Below are 22,482 nucleotides of genomic sequence, written 5' to 3'. Positions count from 1 at the left end.
ATGATGTCTGTTCTCTGCACGAATATAACACGTTTTAGGGGGTCCCTATAACCAGTCCCTCAAAATGACACACTGATTACAATTTATAACAAATTGCTACTCTACCTATGAAAAGTTATTCCGTTATTATACTTCCTGTGTGTACATCCCTATGCTGCACTAGCTTGTTCGAAAAAAAATAAGTGAGATTAAATAAAAATGCTACCATTCAACAATAAAGCACAACAACGTGGACGCAGCAGCTCTTTGGTTTGCTTTCTTTTGAGCGTACGCAAAACGACGGCTGCGCGGGGAAACAGAGACCATAGTGGCTTCAACGTCTTGACGCCATGCCGCCTCCTGTTCTCAATCAAACTTCCTTGGCGTGAGCATCGTTGGATCATCAACCCGTGAACAAAGCATGCGCGGCTGCGTTGAATTATTGAACGAAGGAGGAGAAGGCGGTACTTATGGATTCCTGCAAATCCTGTTCTCTGGCGTCCTCCTGCTCTCATCTGACGCAACTTCCTATTTCAAGGCTGGATGCCGCGGGATGCCTCAGACAGAGAGAGAACTAGAAGTTGTGTCATAGGGACGGTGCACCGGAGAAGTAAAGCTGTCGGATTGTTGGTGAGCGACTTCAGGTATGAATTTGACGGGGGGAGAGATGCTAGATCGCGGACGAGGAGAGTGGAAGTCAGAGGAACAGATGGCAGACCATGGGGAGGGGAGATTGAACCTCCGATCGCGTGTGAGCAGCGGTGCTTGGCATGTGAGACTTTTGAGGACAGCCGAATGCGTGTGTCTTGGTATTTTAGTTTTGCCGTATTTTGTGTGGGCAAAATCACATGGTTCTTTTTATGACACTTTGCGCAATTTCTAGACACAGTGTATTTAAGTATAGTTCCGGCTGCTGTGAGGGGTAGAAATCAACTAATTTAATTCAGTGCAGAGGTCTTGCGGCGATGCGACCACACTGTTAAAAGGTAATTGTAGTGTGCGCTTTTTCTATCTAAATGTGAAGTTTTAGGGGGCAGGGAGGATGTATTTCTTCCTTCAAAACTATGAGGATCCTTGAACTTTTTACTGTTGATTCATGCCTAGGACTTGTAGTCTTTCTGTTCTTGACAAATCGAAACTACAAGCCTTTGCATTAAACGGGGTAAACCCAGGATTGGGTTGATCTGTAACCAGTTGGCAACCCTAACTAATAACATTTTATATAGAGAAGATGGAGTAAGTAAAGAAATTCTATCTCAGTTTTTTTGCTTTTAAGATTTTTGGTTAGAAAATTTGAAGGAGAGAGGATTTCACAACCAGCAGTAATTCTACTTTCTGCTGACAATGTTATAGCCAAAGTCTTCCAGTACCTATCCCAGAAAGATTGCTTCCTACATAAGTACTTAAGTATTGCCATACTGGGAAAGACCAAGGTCCATCCCCAGCATCCTGTTTCCAACAGTGGCCAATCCAGGTCACAGATACCTGGCAAGATCCCAAAAATGTACAAAACATTTTATACTGCTTATCCCAGAAATAGTGGATTTTCCCCCAAGTCCATTTAATAACTGTAGAAATATGCTGCCACTTGCTTGAAATATAGGTCAGTGGCTCTGGTTTAGGTTAAGAACTAGGCCTGTAAAAATCAAAGATCACTTCTGACACAAATTACATTTCACTGTAGCAAGTGCTGAAATGAGGTAATTGAGAACTGACAGGGGAGGGAAATCTACTCTATAAAAAATAAGAAGACTGGCACCTGTGAGAAGTCACAAGCAAAGATGTTTTGGCTTAATGAAAGATAGTACTGGGTCAGCTGCACTCCGGATGAGATCATCTGGGGGGGGGGGGGGCTAGGGAAGTTTGGGAACACATAGAATCTTGAACATCATTGACATCAAAGATGATAGCTGATGGGAGCAGATACAGGGAGGGGGAGCTGAGGAGGGCAAAATGACCTGTGACGTTATTTCTTCGCAGATGTTGTCCTAAACATTTGTTTATACTTAGAGTTTGGGAACATGTGAAGTCATTCTTATCAACTGATAAGGGCCAAGAGCTCTGGTGAGAAAGCTAGGGTCCATTGGAATGAATAGGGTCAAAATGGTATAAAAAGGGCAGTCAGAAGGGTATTAGATCAGAAGACTGCAGAAGGCTGGAGACAGACGTGTTGTGAAGTGCTGTTCTACCATTTGAATACAAGGTTGCCTGTACTGCCTTTGGGTGAGATGCTGATCCTAATAAACTATCTTACTATCCAGCTTATTTTCGAAAGAGAAAAACGCCTATAGTGCGACCTAAATCGGGAGATAGACGTTTATCTCACAAAGGCGCCCAAATCGGTATAATCGAAAGCCGATTTTGGGCGTTTTCAACTGCACTCGGTCGCGGAAACGAATAAAGTTGACGGGGGCGTGTGGGAGGCATGATGGAGGCGGAACTGGGGCGTGGTTATCAGCCGACGAGAGATGGGCGTCTTTAGGTGATAATCGAAAAAAAAGGCGTTTTTACCACGATTTTGGGTCACTTTTTTTGGACCCTTTTTTTTCACGAACAAGTCCCAAAAAAGTGCTCTAACTGCCCAGATGACCACTGGAGGGAATCGGGGATGACCTCCCCGGACTCCCCCAGTGGTCACTAACCCCCTCCCACCAAAAAACCCCCACTTTACAAACTTTTTTTCCAGCCTCTATGCCAGCCTCAAATGCCGTACCCACCTCCATGACAGCAGAATGTGTTCGATCCTCTCACAGCCTTTCCCTGGGTCAGATGTGGCTCTCGGGAGCAGTACAGGGTCACATCAGCATTGCATTGTGGTGGGTGTAGGGTATTGGGCTCCGTGATTTCATTAGCTTGTGTTACAGTCTCACGATATTGGTAGTTGGTAGGCTCTTCTCCCATGGTGCTTTTCCCCCTGCCTACTGGGTCAGAGTGTGCCCTGTTATGTTTCCTGTTGTAGTCCATGCGGTAGTGGCCATTTTTGTAAGCCAGTTTTAGTTCCCTTTCCTGTGTTAGCCACGTTACAGAACTTAGTTCTTCCCTTGAATGTGGCTGAAAGAGGGCATTGTACAGCATTCTGCCAGCTCTGACCTACTACTCATCTCAGTACCAGGGAGACTCGTTGCCAGTGGGGTGCAACCTCTGATCTGCAGTTAACTGTGAGTAAACGCGGTTATTCCAATAAAGGACGTTTTCGGAGAGATTAGTCTTCAGGTGTCAACTGCTGTGCCAATGTTATACAGCAGCAACAAGTCCTAGAGGCCTGCGTGTATGCAGGTCCCTGGAGCACTTTTAGTGGGTACCGCAGTGCACTTCAGCCAGGTGGCCCAAGGCCCATCCCCCCCCCCCCCCCCCACACCTGTGACACTTGTGCTGGTAAATGGGAGGCCTCCAAAACCCACTGTACCCACATGTAGGTGCCCCCTTCACCCCTAAGAGCTATGGTAGTGTTGTACATTTGTGGGTAGTGAGTTTTGGGGGAGGGGGGTTGGGAGCTCAGCACCTGTGGTAAGGGAGCTATGTGTGTGGGAGCTTTTTCTGAAGTCCACCGCACTGACCTAGGGTGCCCAGTTGGTGTCCTGGCATATCAGGGGGGCGAGTGTACTATGAATCCTGGCCCCTCCCACGACCAAATGGCTCGGATTAGGACGTTTTTGAGCTGGGCATTTTTAGTTTCCATTATCGCTAAAAAAAACAAACGCCCAGCTCAAAAACGTCCATTTTTTTCGAAAATACGGTTCGGCCCGCCCCTTCACGGGCCCGTTCTCGGAGATAAACGCCCATGGAGATAGATGTTTCCATTCGATTATGCCCCTCCACATCTACTGAATACTGGGTTTCTTTCTAATTATTGAGTTTGCTACTGCCCGGACTGTGTAAAACTGTCATGAGCAGATACAAGGGTGGAATAATTAAGTATTTAGAGGGGATATGCAATTCTTTCCAGGATAGTAGAAAGCCCATGGCTTCCGCTGCCCAAGTTGAGGTGGCAGACCTAATTATTTTCATAATGGTCTATGGACCTTTTCCTTTAGGAAGCCATCCAAACCTTTTTTAAACTCCGCTAAGCTAACCGCCTTTACCACATTCTCTGGCAATGAATTCCAGAGTTTAATTACACGTTGAGTGAAGAAAACATTTCTCTGATTTGTTTTAAATTTACTACATTGTAGCTTCATCGCATGCCCCCTAGTCCTAGTATTTTTGGAAAGCGTGAACAGACGTTTCACATCTACCCGTTCAACTCCACTCATTATTTTATAGACCTCTATCATATCTCCCCTCAGCCTCCTTTTCTCCAAGCTGAAGAGCCCTAGCCGCTTTAGCCTTTCCTCATAGGGAAGTCGTCCCATCCCCTTTATCATTTTCGTCGTCCTTCTCTGCATCTCAGTAGAACATACCTCAACCTCCACTTCCCCACTTGCAAGGGCCTGAAATACAAGACGCTACACGCGTCAACCTTTTCCCACATGAACACGCAGGCTTGAAATACACTACCGCGCAACCTAAGAGTGATTAACGAACAAGCTTCCTTCCGAAAACTACTGAAGACTCACCTGTTTGAACAAACTTACGGAAAGAACCAAAACACATAGAGTCCATACTCACTGTTCATCAATGCAACATATATCCACTTCCGATCCCTCATCCCGCAATCCATTGTCCCACTGTCTCCTTCCTATGTTTCTATGTTGATGTCCCATTGTTATATTCCTAACGATATCCGAATGTCTCGCACAACTCTGCACAATGTATTCCATAACCAAGTTGTAACAAATGTATTTCTATTATTCATATCTTATTGTAAGCCACACTGAGCCCGCAAAAAGGTGGGAAAATGTGGGATACAAATGCAATAAAATAAATAAATAGAACCAACTTCTTTTGCTGTTGTCAGTTAGTGAAAGGTTTACCTTAAGATTTTTTTTTATAGACCTTTCTGTTAGAGGACTGATGATGGCTCATACAAAGACTTATACTATTAGTGAAACACGGTGTAAATTCAAGCTTTGTGTGCTTACTCATAAATTGTTTTATGGGTTTGTCCCAGAATATTTAATGGAGTTATGTACTGTGGGAACATCAGTTTGTTCCCTTAGGGGCCTTTTACAAAGGTGCACTGAAAAATAGCCTGCGGTAGTGTAGGCGTGGGTTTTGGCCGTGCGCAGAATCATTTTTCGGCACACCTGTAAAAAAGGCCTTTTAAAACGTTTTGCCAAAAATGGACCTGCAGCAAAATGAAAATTGGGTCTGAAAGCTTACCGCCAGCCATTGACATAGCGGTAAAGTCTCACATGGTAACTGGGTGGTAATCACCTATGCGCACTAAATGCCACTTGGCCGCACAGCAGAAAATAAAAATTATTTTTCGGATACGCGGCAAAAATTTAATTACCTCAAGAGCGGTAACTCCATGTCGGTGCACATTGGGCGCATATAGACGCTTACACAGCTTAGTAAAAGGGCCCCTTAGATCTCAGAACTGTTGTTTGTTTCAATTTCCTTCTGTGAAAAATGTGAAATATGTCTTATCATAGTTCTAGCTTTGTATATTGTTCAATACAATGCTGGAACTCTCTTCCAGTGGAGCTGAGATTAGTAGATTTTGTAAACTGTTAAAGGCACATTTGTTTTCTATTTACTTAGTGTAGTTTTATTTTCTTTTTAATGTACTGATATAATTTGGTGGTTTATACTATAACTGTATATTTTATGTACTTTTTCTAGTGATGGCCTAGTTTTATATAGATTGCAATCCGCATTGAGCCTTGTTGGGTAAATAGCGGATGTAATGGGGCAATTTGACAAATTGAAAAGTAGCAAATCTCCTGGACCGGATGGTATTCTTCCCAGTGTACTGACAGAATTGAAAAATGAACTGGCGGAACTATTGTTAGTAATATGTAATTTATCTTTAAAATCAAGCGTGGTACCGGAAGATTGGAGGGTGGCCAATGTAACGCCGATATTTATTTAAAAAATGTTCCAGAGGGGATCCGGGAAATTATAGACCAGTGAGCCTGACATCGGTGCCGGGCAGAATGGTAGAGATTATTATAAAGAACAAAAATTACAGAGCATATTCAAAAGCATGGATTAATGAGACAAAGCCATCATGGATTTAGTGAAGAGAAATCATGCCTCACCAATCTATTACATTTCTTTGAAAGGGTGAACAAAATGTGGATAAAGGCGGACTGGTTGATATTGAGGGGCATAATCGAAAGGGACGCCCAAGTTTTGCTAAGGATGTCCTTGCAAAACCTCCCGATGGAGGGGCGGGAAACCCATATTATCGAAACAAGATGGACGTCCATCTTTCGCTTCGATAATACGATTGGGGACGCCCAAATCACAAAATTTAGGTTGTCCTTAGAGATGGTCGTCCCTAGACTTGGTCGTTTCTGATTTTCGGCAATAATGGAAACCAAGGACACCCATCTCAGAAACGACCAAATACAAGCCCTTTGGTCGTGGGAGGAGCCAGCATTTGTAGTGCACTGGTCCCCCTGACATGCCAGGACACCAGCCGGGCACCCTAGGGGGCACTGCAGTGGACTTCAGAAATTGCTTCCAGGTACATAGCTCCCTTACCTTGTGTGCTGAGCCCCTCAAAACCCAATCCCCACAACTGTACACCACTACCTTATGGGTGAAGGGGGGCGCCTAGATGTGGGTACAATGGGTTTCTGGTGGGTTTTGGAGGGCTCACATTTACCACCACAAGTGTAACAGGTGGGGGGGATGGGCCTGGGTCCACCTGCCTGAAGTACCCTGCACCCACTAAAACTGCTCCAGGGACCTGCATACTGCTGTCATGGACTTGAGTATGACATTAAAGGCTGGCAAAAAATATTTTTAAAGATATTTTTTGAGGGTGGGAGGGGGTTAGTGACCACTGGGGGAGTAAGGGGAGATGATCCCTGATTCTCTCCGGTGGTCATCTGGTCAGTTTTGGCACCTTTTTGTGCCTTGGTTGTAAAAAAACAGGACCAGGTAAAGTCGTCCAAGTGCTCGTCAGGGATGCCTTTTTTTTTCCATTATGGGTCGAGGACGTTCATGTGTTAGGCACACCCAAGTCCTGCCTTCGCTACGCCTCCGACGCTCCCGTGAACTTTGGTCGTCCCTTTGACGGAAAGCAGTTGGGGACGCCCAAAATCGGCTTTCGATTATACTGATTTGGGCGACCCTGTGAGAAAGACGCCTATCTTCCGATTTGCGTCGAAAGATGGGCGTCCTTCTCTTTCGAAAATGTATCTAGACTTTCAAAAGGCATTTGACAAAGTACCTCATGACAGACTCCAGAAGAAATTGGAGAGTCATGGGATAGGAGTTAGTGTGCTATTGTGGATTAAAAACTGTTTAAAGGATAGAAAACAGAGAATAGGGTTAAATGGTCAGTTTTCTCAATGGAGAAGGGTAGATAGTGGGGTTCGCCAGGGGTCTGTGCTGGAACCGCTGCTTTTTAACATATTTATAAATGATTTAGAGACGAGAATAACTAGTGAGGTAATTAAATTTGCTGATCACACAAAGTTATTCAAAGTTGTTAAATAGCGAGAGGATTGTGAAAAATTACAAGAGGACCTTACTAGACTGGACATCTAAATGGCAGATGATGTTTATTGTGAACAAGTGCAAAGTGAAGGTTTCACGTTAGGAGGCACAGACCAAGAAATGGATCTCGGCGTCGTTGTTGATGATACATTGAAACCCTCGGCTCGGTGAGCTGCAGCGGCTAAAAAAGCAAATAGAATGTTAGGTATTATTAGGAAAGGAATGGAAAACAAAAGTGAGGACGTTATAAATCTGCAAACAGAAAATGATATGTATTGCAATATAACACCATATGTATAGGGTTGTCAACTTCTTAACAGAAAAACCTGACAACTGCCCTGTCCCTTGCTACACCTACTGTTTCACCCTTTCCCGACCCCACTGCTCTTTAACTGTCCACACTAGGGTCACCATCTCAGAAGATGAAACCATCACATGTAGGTAGACGTGTTCTATGATTATTTCACAAAATCTACCAAACAAAAAGAGGCTAACTTTCTATGAATATGTAATTATGATAAAAGAAGCACTGTATGGCAGGTATAGATTTCAAACTTTTTATTGGATTTATAAAACATACCACGGCATAAATGAGATTCAAACCTTTTAGCAGAAGCAATGCTGTAGTACAATAGGTCATAGAAGACACTTTGATGTAAAGAAGTGCAGAGAAATTCACAAATAACGGTGCACAAGAAATGAAAATGACAGGCTGGATGGGCTTACGGTCCTCAGTTAATGTGATTTTTCCCTGTTGTTCTCCTCTTCTCTTGGTTCTCCCTTACTAAGGGGTCCTTTTTACCAAGCTGCAGGAAAAAAGGCCATGCACTAGCGGTGGGTACCGTTTTTACTGCATCAGGTAAAAAGCTCCCAGACAAACATGGCCATGAGGTAAGACAACTCTTACCGCGTGGCCATGCGGCAGGGAACCTACCCATTGAGGTGGTGATAAGGGCTCCCACAGTAACCCAGAGGCAATTACTGCCGCACAGGCCATTTCCGGGGATTTTCTTTTCCCCCCCCCCCAGAAATGGTGCGCACTCAGGGCGGACCCACCACCGGCAGCAGTTCCAATTTAGCGTTCAGTAAACCCGTGTCGGGCTTACCAACGCTTTGTAAAAAACCTCCTAAGAATCAGCAAGTATATTTTACAGACAGGTGGAATAGATTCATGGGAAGAGCTTCAGGGGTTTTCCTGCAGAAAGTTTGGCATTCAATAGACATTTTTGTATAGATTCAGTAGGCTGCAGTAACCCCTATAAAGGTGGTTCAGCTCCCTCCTAGACAGCCCTTCAGAAGCTGTTGATTCCCCTAGTGCCCTGTGTACCCCTTTTCATGTCATTAGGCACCAAGAACATACAGGCTGAGCCATATTGGCAGGTTATAGAGGTGGCATCTTCTCCCTGGAGCTTTGTACAATATTCCGTTCAGTAGGGCTCTGAAGTTTGGACAGTAGCATTGCACTGATTTTTCCATACTGCCATCAGCTCCTGCCCCAAGGACTGCACAAGATCATTCCACAGTGCCTTGGGTTTTGTCCGATACGCTGCTGGGTAAGGCTTAAGCTTATCCTTCCTTTCCAACCTCAAAAAGTACAGTATTGGGAGGTGCAAGAAAATTCTGTCAGTCAGCACCTGACCATTACTTGTCCTTGCTCCTCCCCCTAACAAAAGTATTCCGTTAGGAAAATTTCCAACATCAGCAACAAAACAACTATTTGAAAACTCTCAGTCATTTGAATGTATATTTGTCACCCTGGGTGCATAGAGGAGAACTTTATTCAATTTGATGCTTTCAAAGAACTGTAAACATGGCAAGTTACTGTTATGCTGAATAAACAGTGCACCTTTGATAATATCAACATCTAATCTGTTGCGTTCATCAGTCCAAAGTTTATTCGTGACATTGAACACTTTTTCCACATAGGCATTGCTGCATGGAATCGCAAAAACATGTTATATAATAATCTTTAGATTTGGTGCCTCTGTGGTTTGAAGAAATTTGCATCATTTATCAGCACTCCTTTTCTTCTTGGCTTTCACTCAAGGCTGCTATGTGCAAAAGCGATAGTTCACTATATAAATTGTCCATATGGAGCTGCTCTTGAATGCCAAACAGTTCAACTAACACAAAAGAAGAGAGAGAAAAAATCCTCCACGAATGGAACAAACCAAGATGGAATAAAAAGTGAAGTCAACAATCGGATATAGAAACCAGCTAATCCTTTATTGTCGGCTTCATTTGTATTTGAAGAACCTGACAGCTGTGTTTCGTCATAAAAAGTGCCTGCATCAGGGATCAAAATAATTTCTAAAATCATAAAACATCATCAAGAACCCTGTTTACTAAGGTGTGCTAGTGTTTTTAGCTCGTGCTAAAAATTAGCGTGCTAACAGTATAGATTCCCATAGGAATAGGTGTCTACATGCTTAGCGTTTACCGTATAGATGCCCAAAGGAATATTACGGGCATCTACATGGTTAGCATGCACTAAAAACTCTAACGTGCCTCTAGCGCGGCCTAGTAAACAGGGCCCGAAATAACTACATAAAATTATTTTATGTAGTTATTTCGGGCCCTGTTTACTAGGCCGCGCTAGAGGCACGTTAGAGTTTTTAGTGCATGCTAACCATGTAGATTTTAGAATCTTTCCTGGTACTCTTTATGTAATTCTAAAACGAATATAAAAGTTCAAAAACCATAAAATGATAAAAAGATACCAATAATATGTATGTAAAAAATATAAAACTAATGCATAATAATAATACAATAAAATGGACAGTCACATAGTTTGTGCATATATAGTCTCTTACAATGGTACAATAGTATAATGTAGGAAACCACAATCAGCATTAAGCAAATTATCTGCCTTTTTAACATTATACAGACAAACACAAACTGCATACCTTATTGTCAGGTGGCAGTAGAATCAATCAATAATTGGTTCAGAATGTTTAATACACTTCCTGAAGAGCGATATAAAGGTAGCAATACAAATGAAGGTGCTCTTTAATATCAGAGAAAGAAAGGATTACCTATAAGAGCAGTACACGCCTCATTGAACTTTAGTCGCAGATAAAAGCGGAGGCAGCAAGATTACAACTGACCTCAAAAGCAATTAACTTCAGTTAATGCCTGGAAAGAGTTCTTTACACTTAGTAATGTGAATCAATGTGAAATGAAAGCTAAAGAACCGATACTCATCCTATTAAAGTGACTATAAACAGCTCTAGTGGTCATACAAAGCACCAAACAAGTGAAGTTTACAAACCCTTAAATGAAAAGAAAAAATTTAATGCTTAAATTCTGCTTTCCATATGAAGTTTCAATAATGAGTGCTATGAAGGTTAGCATTTAAAAGCGTCTGTTTACGCTTTCCAAAAATACTAGGACTAGGGGGCATGCGATGAAGCTACAATGTAGTAAATTTAAGACAAATCGGAGAAAATTTTTCTTCATTTAACGTGTAATTAAACTCTGGAATTCATTGCCAGAGAATGTGGTAAAGGCGGTTAGCGTAGCGGAGTTTAAAAAAGGTTTGGACGGCTTCCTAAAGGAAAAGTCCATAGACCATTATTAAATGGACTAGGGGAAAATCCACTATTTCTGGGATAAGCAGTATAAAATGTTTTGTACTTTTTTGGGATCTTGCCAGGTATTTGTGACCTGGATTGGCCACTGTTGGAAACAGGATGCTGGGCTTGATGGACTTTGGTCTTTAACAGTATGGCAATACTTATGTACTTAACTAAAACACCAAAAGTGCATGTGGACTTGTTCTCATGAATATTCATATACTGCTCCCTTATCACGACTGACAGAAAAAAGTAAAAAATAAATCATACTTGAGCCAAAAATAAATATGTTTGACAATAGAGGTCACACAGTGGATGTGGACTGTATCTTAATTCAAAGTACCAAGAAAGTAAAATAGTGAATACTTAATCACCCACTCAGACGCTGTGCTTTGATGATAAATAGGTAAAAATAACTGGCGAGAGAATTGGTCAACATGTGTAACAAATCCAAATTTTTAATGAAAACTAGCACTGCAAAGGTGCGTATGCATATGTGCTTTTCCCACCTCAGAGAAGCAGCCAGAAATGTGAAAAAAGGATAAAAAGATGATAGTCTTCACTATTGAGTCGGATATTTCATCTGGTTCCTCATGAAAGTCAAGTTGAGTCTTGCATACCACCTTTTACATCAGAAAGTCTCACCACTAGAGGAAAAGACTGTTTCCTTTATTGGAGGCATCAGTGGAAACAATATGGGAGAGGAGAGCCATGTTTATTGACTACCATTTCAGTGGAATGACTTTGGATTTTAGAGGTAATTTCTAAATAGGACTAAATGCATTTATCCATTTTGTTTCCACATTCCATTGACAGATAACTGTAATGATGTTTTACACCATGGAATGTTTTTGCTAACTCCACTGATGCAATGGGGTATCCCGTGTTTTAACAAAAAAAAAATGCTGAATGAATTTAGATTGTCTACAAGCCTGCAAAAATGACATATGCTTCTTTGATTCACAGTGACAATTCAGAGGTTTAACACTAATCACAGAAGTACAATAAACACATCATGCATAGTTTGGATTATCATATTTAGGTAGCCAGTCACTATACTTTGGGTTCTTCAGCCATTCATTTTGAAATATGCAGTCTCATTTTTGGCTTTCTTTCTTGGTGCTTTGGCTGAACTGCCTTTATGTTCAGTTTCATAGTCTCTTGCTTTGCTTGTTGCCTTCTGTTGAACTTAAATCAGTTGCTTCAGCCATCTCTCATGACTGAAATACTAAATGAATAAAGAAATGTCCTAGTCCTATCTCCACATGTGTTGAATGTTTCCTTTTTTTGTGAGTAACTGTTCTGTACTTTGGTAACCAAATCCTGGAGTATGGACCTTTTTTTTTTTTTCCAGTGAGTGCCTGAGAGTGAGTGAGCGAGTGATCGCCTAAGCTATGGTCTCCCTTCTACTGTGGATTCCACCACAAGCCACCCACTACGGCCAGTGAACATTGTTGCTGCAAATTCTGAATTGAACCCCAACATCTATCAGGACCGAATCCCCACTTTAAAAAGGTGGTAACTTTGATATTGCTCTTATACTTTTGCTCTTCGTATCTTTCCTTCCAGCTTCTTTCCCATTCTATGCTTCCCCTTTCCAGCCTCTATCTGCTTTTACCTTCCTTCAGTTACTCTCAATCTTTGCCTTCAGAAAGGATACAGCAGCAGGCAGCAAGACTAGTAGTAGCAAAGTGTGCTTTGAATAGAATTGCAACAGCACTGGTTGACAGTGACAGCTCTGGTTCTGTGGCAAAAAATTAGAAAACTGTGACAACTTTGTGAAATTCTGTGTCTAATCTGCAGCATATTCATTTTAAAAAACTATAACTGTGGCTGCTTTCCCTGCAGAAATGTTTTCTTGGGAAAACTGCATGTTGTGGATAGAGGCAGGTGGTACCTTATGACAGACAAACTAAAATTATATTACAGTTTTGATGTTACATCAGGCCAACACACAATCTCTCCACTGCAAAACACTATGCAGAAACTTGTGTAAAAACACACACTTTCTGAACCTTATTGAAATATAACAGCACTAACTACCTGGACTCAGATAGCAACAACATTACCCATGAAAAAGCAACCATAAAACAGCAATAAATGTACCAGCTAGTGAAGAAAAAAATCAAATGGGACTGCTACAAGATCTCTACACAGAAACTACATGCATAAAATGCATCAAATTTTATGCAAATATGAAACAAGGGGTCACAGATCAGTAATAGATATATGAATACAAAACACTGAACTGGAAACCTCAAGAAATCTGATCTAGCAATTATACCAGAGAAATAAAAACTGAAATGTAAGATTACAAAGATGTGCATTTCTAAAAGCTGACATATTTTATTCCACATTTTAATAGTTGGAATACTTTTTGTCTGAGCATTTTGGTTTTCCATTTACTTTGTTCCCAGAGTGTCTTTTCTGCCTGATTTCTTTTTTTTCTTGTATTTGTAGGGTCTCCTGGCCATTTGACATTTCTTATCTCTCCATGCCCACTGCTCATTCCCTGTACCCATCTCGTCTCACACCCCTTTCCAGCATTGCCTGATCTCTAGACTCCGCCTGCCTAGCCTGTATTCTCTGGCATCATGATCTCTCCCCTCCTTCCCTCTCTGTTTCCATTTTCATCGGTGCTTTCCCTCTCTCCCCCCCCCCCCCCCCCCCTCAAATCCAGTTTTTTCTCTCTTGTCCCTTCGTTGCCCTTGCAATCAAATTAATATTCCTAATCCTATAGGAAAAGGGGGTGAGGGTACACAAAGTCAGATAGGTGCCACTGCCAGGTCCCTGCCCCCTTCCCCAGTTCTATACTATTGTGCACTGCCTCTAGAGTTGGCACTCGCTGCAACCATGCTCCCTCCAGCAGCATTAAACATTTATTTTTCAAATAGCATCTTTTTAAAAAAAAAACCTCCATTGCTTTCCCAATTCCCTCCCCCTCAATGCACAGTCCAGCTCACCTTTGTTTGGAACCGTTAGCTGTGGCAGTGACAAGTTCAGGAACAGCAGCAGGACCGGGCACGAACTGGGGCAGCCTGGTGTGGAGAGATGTCAGCTGGCCAGCATTGTGGTTGGGTGTGGTTACTCACATGGATGGGTAATGAGTGTCGGGCTTCTGGCAATGATTGACTCTCACAGGTTGCCTCTGATGCTGCAGTGCACTGCCCGCCTGCAAGAAGGAAACTACTACTACTTAACATTTCTAGAGCGCTACTAGGGTTACGCAGCGCTCTAAAATTTAACAAAGAGAGACAGTCCCTGCTCAAAGAGCTTACAATCTAATAGACAAGTGAACGGTCGGTCCGATAGGGGCAGTCAAATTGGGGCAGTCTGGATTCACTGAACGGTAAGGGTTAGGTGCCGAATGCAGCATTGAAGAGGTGGGCTTTAAGCAAAGAAGACGGGCAGGGAGGGGGCTTGGCGTAAGGGCTCAGGAAGGTTGTTCCAAGCATAGGGTGAGGCGAGGCAGAATGAGCGGAGCCTGGAGTTGGCGGTGGTGGAGAAGGGTACTGAGAGGAGGGATTTATCCTGTGAACGGAGGTTACGGGCGGGAACGTAAGGGGAGATGAGGGTAGAAAGATAGTGAAGGGCAGCAGACTGAGTGCATTTGTAGGTGTGAAGGAGAAGCTTGAATGCGGTATCTGATCGGAAGCCAGTGAAGTGACCTGAGGAGAGGGGTGATATGGGTATATTGGTTCTGGCGGAATATGAGATGTGCAGCAGAGTTCTGAACAGATTGAAGGGGGGATAGATGGCTAAGTGGGAGGCCGGTGAGGAGTAAGTTGGAGTAGTCCTGGCGAGAGGTAATGAGAGCGTGGACGAGAGTTCGGGTGGTGTGTTCAGAGAGGTGGTGTGTTCAGAGAGGAAAGGGTGAATTTTGCTGATGTTAAAGAGGAAGAAACAGGAAGTTGCATTGAGAAGTGGGCAGGCCACAGCAGCAGAGGTCCTGTGGCTGGCTAACGAGCCTAGAGGAGGGAGGGACTAGGACGCTGTCTACGAGAGTGACTGAAATTAATAAAATAAATAGATGCATGCTGGACTGGGGGAAGGGGGAGAAGGAGGGTCACAGTCTGTGATGCTTTGTTTATTGAGTGGACATTGGGGTTGGCAGGGCAGCGCAGGCTGACTGGCAGCTGTCTTTTGTCACTCTCTAATTTCTGCAGGAGTTGGGGACTGTCATTCCAGTTCCCAGGAGTGAGCGTGGCCAGGACTGCTACTCCATTTATTTTGTGTTGCCAAAGAAATGAGGGTCCTATCATCTAGTTTGGACCTAAAGGCAGTAAATAGATTCCTTTGGGTCCGGCACTTTCGGATGGAAACCTTGCGCTCTATCATAGCAGCATTTTCACTGGGGAAATTTCCTGCATTGCTGGACCTCAAGGAAGCTTATTTTCATATTCCGATCAAGATTCCTCACCAGCCTTTCCTTCGCTTTGTGGTTCTGAGGAAGCACTTTCAGTTCCAAGGCAAACCTGTCCGGATTCATTTGGATAATCTGATGACAGTGACCTGTGTAAACAAACAGGGTGGCACTCTTGAGTGCTGTGCTGGCGGAGGAGTCTCATCTTCTCCTTTACTGGGCAGAGCGGCATTTGCTCCTCATCTCAGCAACACACATTGCAGGGACTCCGAATGTTCAAGCAGATTATCTGAGTCTCCACTCCCTGGAACCAGGGGAATGGGAGCATAGATGTGCCACTCCTGCCTTGGCTGATGACCAGCCTTCTCTGTCTTCCCTCCTTGGCCCATGATAGGTTATGTTCTTCACAAAGTCCTGTTCCATCCGGGGTTGGTCGTCATGGTGGAGCTGGATTGGCCCGGACGGCCTTGGTATGCAGACCTGATTCATCTGCTAGTTGATAATCCGTTTTGTCTTCCTCTCCATCCAGGATATCTTCGTCAGGGTCCCATTCTGATGGAGGTATCTCCTCCTTTGGTCTTGGCTTGGCTCTTGAGAGGTCTAGACTAAGGAGAAAAGATTACTCAGAGGAAGTGACTTACTACCTTGCTTCAGGCAAGAAAGCAGTCCACTTCTGCTTATTTTCAGGTTTGGTGAATTTTTGAGGGTTGGTGTTCAGAGAGAGCCATTTCCTCTTTTCGCTCTTCCTTGCCTCGATTTTAGCTTTTTTCATGAGGGAGTACAGAAGGGACTGTCTTATAACTCACTTCAGGTTCAGTGGCTGGCTGCAGAATTCTTCTATTGTAGTTCGCTCCCTGAAGGGAGTTAATCACCTTAAGCTTCCTCTTCAGCCTTCTAGTCTGGAGTGGAGTCTTAATTTTGGTCCTTACTGCTTTGCAGAAAGTGCCCCTTGAGGCTCTTCAGAAGGCAACTGTCAAGGGTCTGTCCTTGAAGGCGGTCTTCCTGGTAGCAATTGCTTCTGCTCTGTGAATTTCGGAGATTCAGGCACTTTCCTGTTGAGACCTGTTCCTCCACTTCACTGTTGGGTGTGTCCATTCATATGGTACCTTCATTTCTGCCTAAGGTTGTGTTTTCTTTCCATCTGAATCCACCTCTTTTCTTCCCTTCTTTAGGAGGGAGGCACATGGCAAAGACTTCAGCTCCTTACATCTGTTAGACGTTCGGCATGTGCTTCTCCGTTACCTGGAGGTTACCAATGAGTTTCGTCACTGCGATCACCTCTTCATCCTGGTGGCTGTCCCGAATTGGGAAGGAGTGGTATCCAAAGCAATGATTGCTTGGTGATTTAGGGAAGCTATTGCTTCGACTTATTTGCTGTCAGGGAAGTGGCTTCCAAGTTCCCTTAAAGCTCATTCCACCAGATCACTTTCGACATCTTGGGCAGAATACAAGGCTTATTCTCTTGAAGAGATCTGTAGGTCTGCTTCATGGTTCTCTTTTTGTATTCTTATTCCGATGTCAGTGCTCAATCAGAGGCATCTTTCTGGGCATCTGTGCTTTCTGCGGGGATTTCTGATTCCCACTCTCTTTAAGGACTATTTTGCTATATTCCACAAGTCTCAGAATTCATCTACTTCTGATGACAGTGAAGGAAAAATTTTATGTTTTACCTGATAATTTTCTTTCCTTTAGTTGCAGCAGATGAATCCAGAACCCCTCCCTCATTCTGTTTGCATGACTTCTCAGTCTTTTTCTCTGTTGTTTGTGTTTGTGTTTCTATTCTGTGAGGAAGGAGAACTGTATGTTTCCTATGTCATTCTTCTGCTTTGTTGCGAGAAATACTGACTGACCAAAGAGCATACTGTTGTATAAGGCAGAGTTCAGCTCAGTGTCCTCTATCTCCACCTGCTGGTAGAGGTTCATAACCCACAAGTCTCTGGAGTCATCTGCTGCAACTAAAGGAAAGAAAATTATTGGGTAAGACATAATTTTTCCGTCTACCACAACCCCTTTAGAGCCTGATTTATTAAGGCTCATTTCCCATTCTGTGTCTAAGGGAAGTCCACTGTTAGAAATAGAGCCAGCAGCCCCCGTCCCCACCCTGTCATCACCCAGCTTCTCTTTCTCCCCCACCTGTCACCCAATTTCTCTAAGCCTATTCTTTTCCTCCAGCTGTACTCCCTTAAATCAGTCACATCATATTACTGTTTTGGGTGTCTTTTTTGTTTTTGTTTTATTTGCTTTTAAGCAGTGAGAAATAACTCAAATATGATTTTTTTTTCCCAATGATGTCCTAGCTCTCCCCTCCCCCCACCCCATTTAATGGTTTCCATAGTTTTCTGTGGGGGGGGGGAGTGTTTCTAGGAAACAATGGGATATACATAGGCAGCAGAGAGGCAACTTGGATTAACTCTGGCTTTTGAGAAGAAGTAAATGTTTGGGTAAAGTAAAAATAAAAGCTGCATATGTAGCTGAGTGAAAAATACTTTATGGATGAGTCTAGAAGTGGACCAGAGCCTATTAATGGAAATTGCAGAGCCAGGTTATACGTGCTCTGAATATAATATTTTCAGGATCTTATGGCTTTGAATAACCTTTGGACTATTTCCAAATACATTTTATGATAGCAGATGATTTTAACCCATTCACATAAAGGAGGCCTAAACCTCCAGTGATGAATTTGACCCTCTGTATGCTTTGGTCCCAGATAAGATAGCTCATATGCAACTCTTTATCTAGGCCTTATTTTCCGGTACTGCTTGACTTGCCTAATTTAACTGCTAATTTGGAGTTTTCTTGTGAACAAATACCTAGTATAATTTTTGTAAATAGTTTGCTTTAGACCCTTTATAGCTGAAGCAGTAATAAACAACCTTTTAACTAGATATCTTTAAAAAATGCTTGATTTCTGTACATTTGGATCTCTCCTGATCTAAGCAATACAGTAATAGAGAGGAACTTGGCTAATAATTATGTAAACTATTTATACTGAATGTAATTGCTGTCATTTTGGAGATTTACTGTAATTTGATTGTAATATATTTTATCTTATACAGGGGCTATCCCAGGAGGATCTCTGAAAAGATGATTGATATAAGAGCCTGGGCAGAATACATAGTAGAATGGGCTGCAAAGGACCCGTATGGTTTTCTTACCACAGTGATCCTAGCCCTTACTCCGCTGTTCCTTGCAAGTGCTGTACTGTCATGGAAATTGGCAAAAATGATTGAAGCTAAAGAGCGAGAGCAAAAAAAGAAACAGAAACGTCAAGAAAACATTGCAAAAGCCAAGCGACCAAAAAAAGATTAATGAAAAGCACTCTTCTCTGGAAATAAACTGCAGTTTTCTTAGAGACACTTAGTTTTTAGATGATTTTTATAGTTACGATGCAGTCTTGATTCATAAATGTGTTGACTTTTTCACTCTTTAAATTTGAAATTGTTGATACTAAGGCAATGATTTATGTTTTGCTAAAACACTTTGCTACAGTCCTTTCACTGTTCTGTATTCTCAAGTAACACAAACTGACATGGTTTTGGCATGCTTAAGGAATGCAGAATCTGTGCATATTTTTGTATATTATGATGAACATTTTGCTATAATAAACATAGTTGCTTAAAAATTTGAATTACTGTTTATAGTGGAAAGTGTAGTTGCTAGAATTTGCCCCGTGTTACCAGGACAATACAAACCATCCAGAAGTGAATGGTGAATAACATACATCATGGCTAATATGTATCTAATTTTACAGTTTTTATAAAAATCCTGTTATAGCTAGCAAACTGGAATCATTAATATGAATGGGAGTTTGTGTTTTTTCTTGAAAAGGTCTATGATGTCATGTAGTTCAAATTTCTCTGTCTTGATTGTGTAAGGGCTTTTAAGATTTCTTGATATGTTGCATGTATGAAGTACCTTATGCTTTCCAGAAGGAGGCTCTCTTTGGCATAGTGGGGGTACTGAGCTGAGCACTAGTAGTGAATCTGAGAGATTGAGATCATCTCCAATATACTCTGCCATAGAAGTGAAGTTGATTCTTATCACACTAGGCACAAAATTAACCCATTTGGAAACACTGTCCCTTAGGCTAGAAGTTGGCACTTATATTCTACAGCAGTATGAGCTAACATTTGTATTGTGATTAACAAGTACATTAAAATGTGTTTTTTAGTTTTGCTTTATTATTCATTTTTTCTGAAATAAGGTTGGCTATTCTTTACAGTGAAAAACATGTAGCAGATTAGTGTATTTATGAATCAGTTCTGTCTTTTCCCTGTGGTCATTTCATCATGGTTCCCTGTTCCTTTGAAGGAAAAGAGAAAGGGGATCTGCAATACAATACAAAAGGCATCTAATATTTTTCAGTTTCAGCATTCAAATCTTTTTAGATCTTTTTTTTTTTTTTAATGAATTGTCTTTTTTGAATTGTTGTTTTATGTCCTATCAAAAATGGAGTTCTTCAATTTTTATTTAATTTTATTGTAAACAACTTAGCTCCACCTTTTAGCATTAGGCGGTATATCAAGTTTATTTAGGCTTGTTTACAATCTTCTGCTATAAAAATGACACACAAGAATTCAAAGAATGGTCAAGGGTGTGGCTCCAATAATTTTTAAAGGTAAAGAACTCATATGTACCAAATAGGAAAGTTGTTGGGTTCATTGGCTCTGATTTCTTCAAGGTAACCACTCAGTGAGCCAGAGCAATTGGAAAAGTTGTTAGCATACTTGGAGACATAAAGAGAGGTACACACAAATATGCCACCATTATTATAATCTCTGTCTTTATTGTACAGGTTTGAAATAAACCCTGTCGTCTACAGACCTCTGTCTCAAATGGAAGAACTGGAGAAAGACCTGATCAATGATATTACAAAAGTGGGAATAAAAGGAGAGGTGATGATATTGGATTTTGCACTAGGCATCTGTAGTAGGGTATTTCAGACTTGGCAGGATAAAGGACTGCACTAGATAGGGGACATTTCTTGGCTTCTCAGGCCCTCTATACTCTTGATGTAAAAGATCAGTTTGCATTTTTCAATTACAGCATTATGATTCTAGCCTTCGTAAGCCAGATTTAATAGTAGAAACAGCACAAGCTCTTGATAAATATTTACAGATTAGAAATCTTCAAAAACTGAAGCTTACATGTTTTTGATAAGACATTTTACCAGAGATAGATTGATAGTTTAGTGCAAGTGTGGAGTGAAGATTTGGGGTATGAGTTGGGAAGGGAAATTCTACAGAATAGTTTTTAAGGCTATTCCATTTTTCAATCAATATGATCTTGCAAGAGCTGAAGTATTACTTGTTCTGCATACACACATAGCCCCATGGAGATCATTCTGGGCCCATTTAAATGCGGGGCAGGGAAGGCTACTTTGGCCTATATGTTCTGGAAATGTAGCCTACAGACTTTTAGGAAACAGATCTAAGACCACCTCAATCCATTATTGGGAAGTGCATTTTCTTTTCAGCGAACTTGTTTTCTGTTCTGGGGTGGACAGGAAAGCACCACTTTTATCGAAAGGTCAAAAGCTGTTTTTAATGAAAGCTTTGTTGAAAGCAAAGCAAGTAATCTACCCCACAACTGTTGCACTAGAGAACTTTAATGTTTGATTTGCTTCTGATGAAGAGAAAAAGCATTGGTAATGGAGAGAACAAAAACTGGAAGATATTTCAGGCAATATGGGAGGGTTTTAGGAGACACTTTCTCATAGGGAACATAGGGCTCTGTTTACTAAGGTGTGCTAGTGTTTTTAGCATTTAGTGAGTGCTAATTAGTGCACGCTAAAAATGCTAACGCACCCTTAGTACGTCTTAGTAAACAGGGCCCATAGTTTAGTCTTAAATAGATGAGTTACTGGTAGTCATTTAGATTTGTATTGCAAAGGGTCTCTTTTTCTCTGCTAACTTATTTTAGGTTCTTCCTAGTTTTGAATGAAAGGCTGAAGTACTCTAGACTATTGTTTTATGTCTCTAGTCATTACACCAATGATTGCTGTATTCATAGGAATAGAAGTAGGGGAGGGAAATAAGTAGTTGTGACTTGGGGATTGTAATAAAAAAATTTTTTAAAAGTACTATTGGGGTCAGTCAGGTCTCATCTGTTCTGATTCTTCAATATTGTTCTGATCATATCTTTGGAAATGTTTGGACTATTAATAAGATATTTATGTTTATTAAAAACTTGTTATACCACCAAATGCCAACATGGAAGGATCCGGTTTACAGTAAAAACAAGCACATAAAAAAATATGGAAAGGAATGCCAGAGTCAAATAGGACAGAAAACAAACACTCGCCCAAGGTAATTCATCCCAAGACAAAAAAAGAGTTATAAACCAGGAGTCATACCCGAGATTAAAAAGACAGGAACCTTAACAGAAGGCTTGCTGAAAGAAATAGGCTTTCAAAAGAGCTTTAACCCTTTTAATTGATTGTTCAGAATGTATCATTCCTGGAAGACTAACCCAAAGGGAAGGCACCAGATAGGAGAAAGCTGAATGATGAGTGAGTTCTTGTGTGAAATGTCTAGGATTGGGTATAACCAATCTGTTGGAATCAAGGGTTTTAAGGAGTAACCAAATTTGAGAGAGAAAGGATTACCAGAATAGTATACATTCGGGTGTATTTTGAAAGCACTTAGACTTACAAAGTTACATGGAGGGGCATTTTCAATAGTGCATTTAAGTTGGACTTAGAATGTTTTGCGTTAAATGTACTGAATCCGAATTGAAAATATACCTATTTTCAAAAAAAAAAAAAAATTTTTTTTTTCAAAAATAGTTTCAAACAAGGTTTTGTGCATTTTATCTTTTTAGGCCATTCTCAAAAATGAAAGCGCACAAGTTAAAAATGCGCAAAATCAAGCCATTTGGATGTAGGAGGAGGTCAGCATTTTTTTTTTTTTTTTATCAGACTGGTCCTCCAGACATCCCAGGAGAGCAATGGGGCATTCTAGAGTTCACTGCTGTGAACTTCATATATATGCTCCCAGATATACTTCT

At 41.6% G+C, this 22,482-nt stretch overlaps 1 protein-coding gene across 3 annotated transcripts; it reads left to right on the top strand.

Annotated features, from left to right (window-relative positions):
- The first annotated feature begins 466 nt into the window (after nt 1-466).
- On the top strand, nt 467-19,644 carry SMIM15 (small integral membrane protein 15). Of its 3 annotated transcripts, none has more exons than XM_030193166.1 (3): nt 531-623; nt 12,466-12,626; nt 18,531-19,644. In XM_030193166.1, exon 3 carries the CDS (start codon nt 18,559-18,561, stop codon nt 18,781-18,783), a length of 225 nt encoding a protein of 74 aa, XP_030049026.1. In that variant the 5' UTR covers nt 531-623; nt 12,466-12,626; nt 18,531-18,558; the 3' UTR covers nt 18,784-19,644. The 3 variants fall into 3 exon arrangements, with proteins under 3 accessions (XP_030049025.1, XP_030049026.1, XP_030049027.1); XM_030193167.1 differs by having other exon boundaries at nt 546-609; XM_030193165.1 differs by lacking the exon at nt 12,466-12,626 and having other exon boundaries at nt 467-623.
- The last annotated feature ends 2,838 nt before the right edge of the window (nt 19,645-22,482 follow it).

The sequence above is a fragment of the Microcaecilia unicolor genome, chromosome 2 (assembly GCF_901765095.1).
Source record: "Microcaecilia unicolor chromosome 2, aMicUni1.1, whole genome shotgun sequence".
Lineage (NCBI taxonomy): Eukaryota > Metazoa > Chordata > Amphibia > Gymnophiona > Siphonopidae > Microcaecilia > Microcaecilia unicolor.
This window is presented reverse-complemented; position numbering and strand designations above follow the sequence as displayed.

Coding starts and splice junctions, on each gene's coding strand:
- SMIM15 (XM_030193165.1), top strand. CDS start 523: ATGCCGCGGGATGCCTCAGACAGAGAGAGAACTAGAAGTTGTGTCATA. Junction 624..18,530: donor TTGTTGGTGAGCGACTTCAG/GTATGAATTTGA, acceptor TATCTTATACAG/GGGCTATCCCAGGAGGATCT.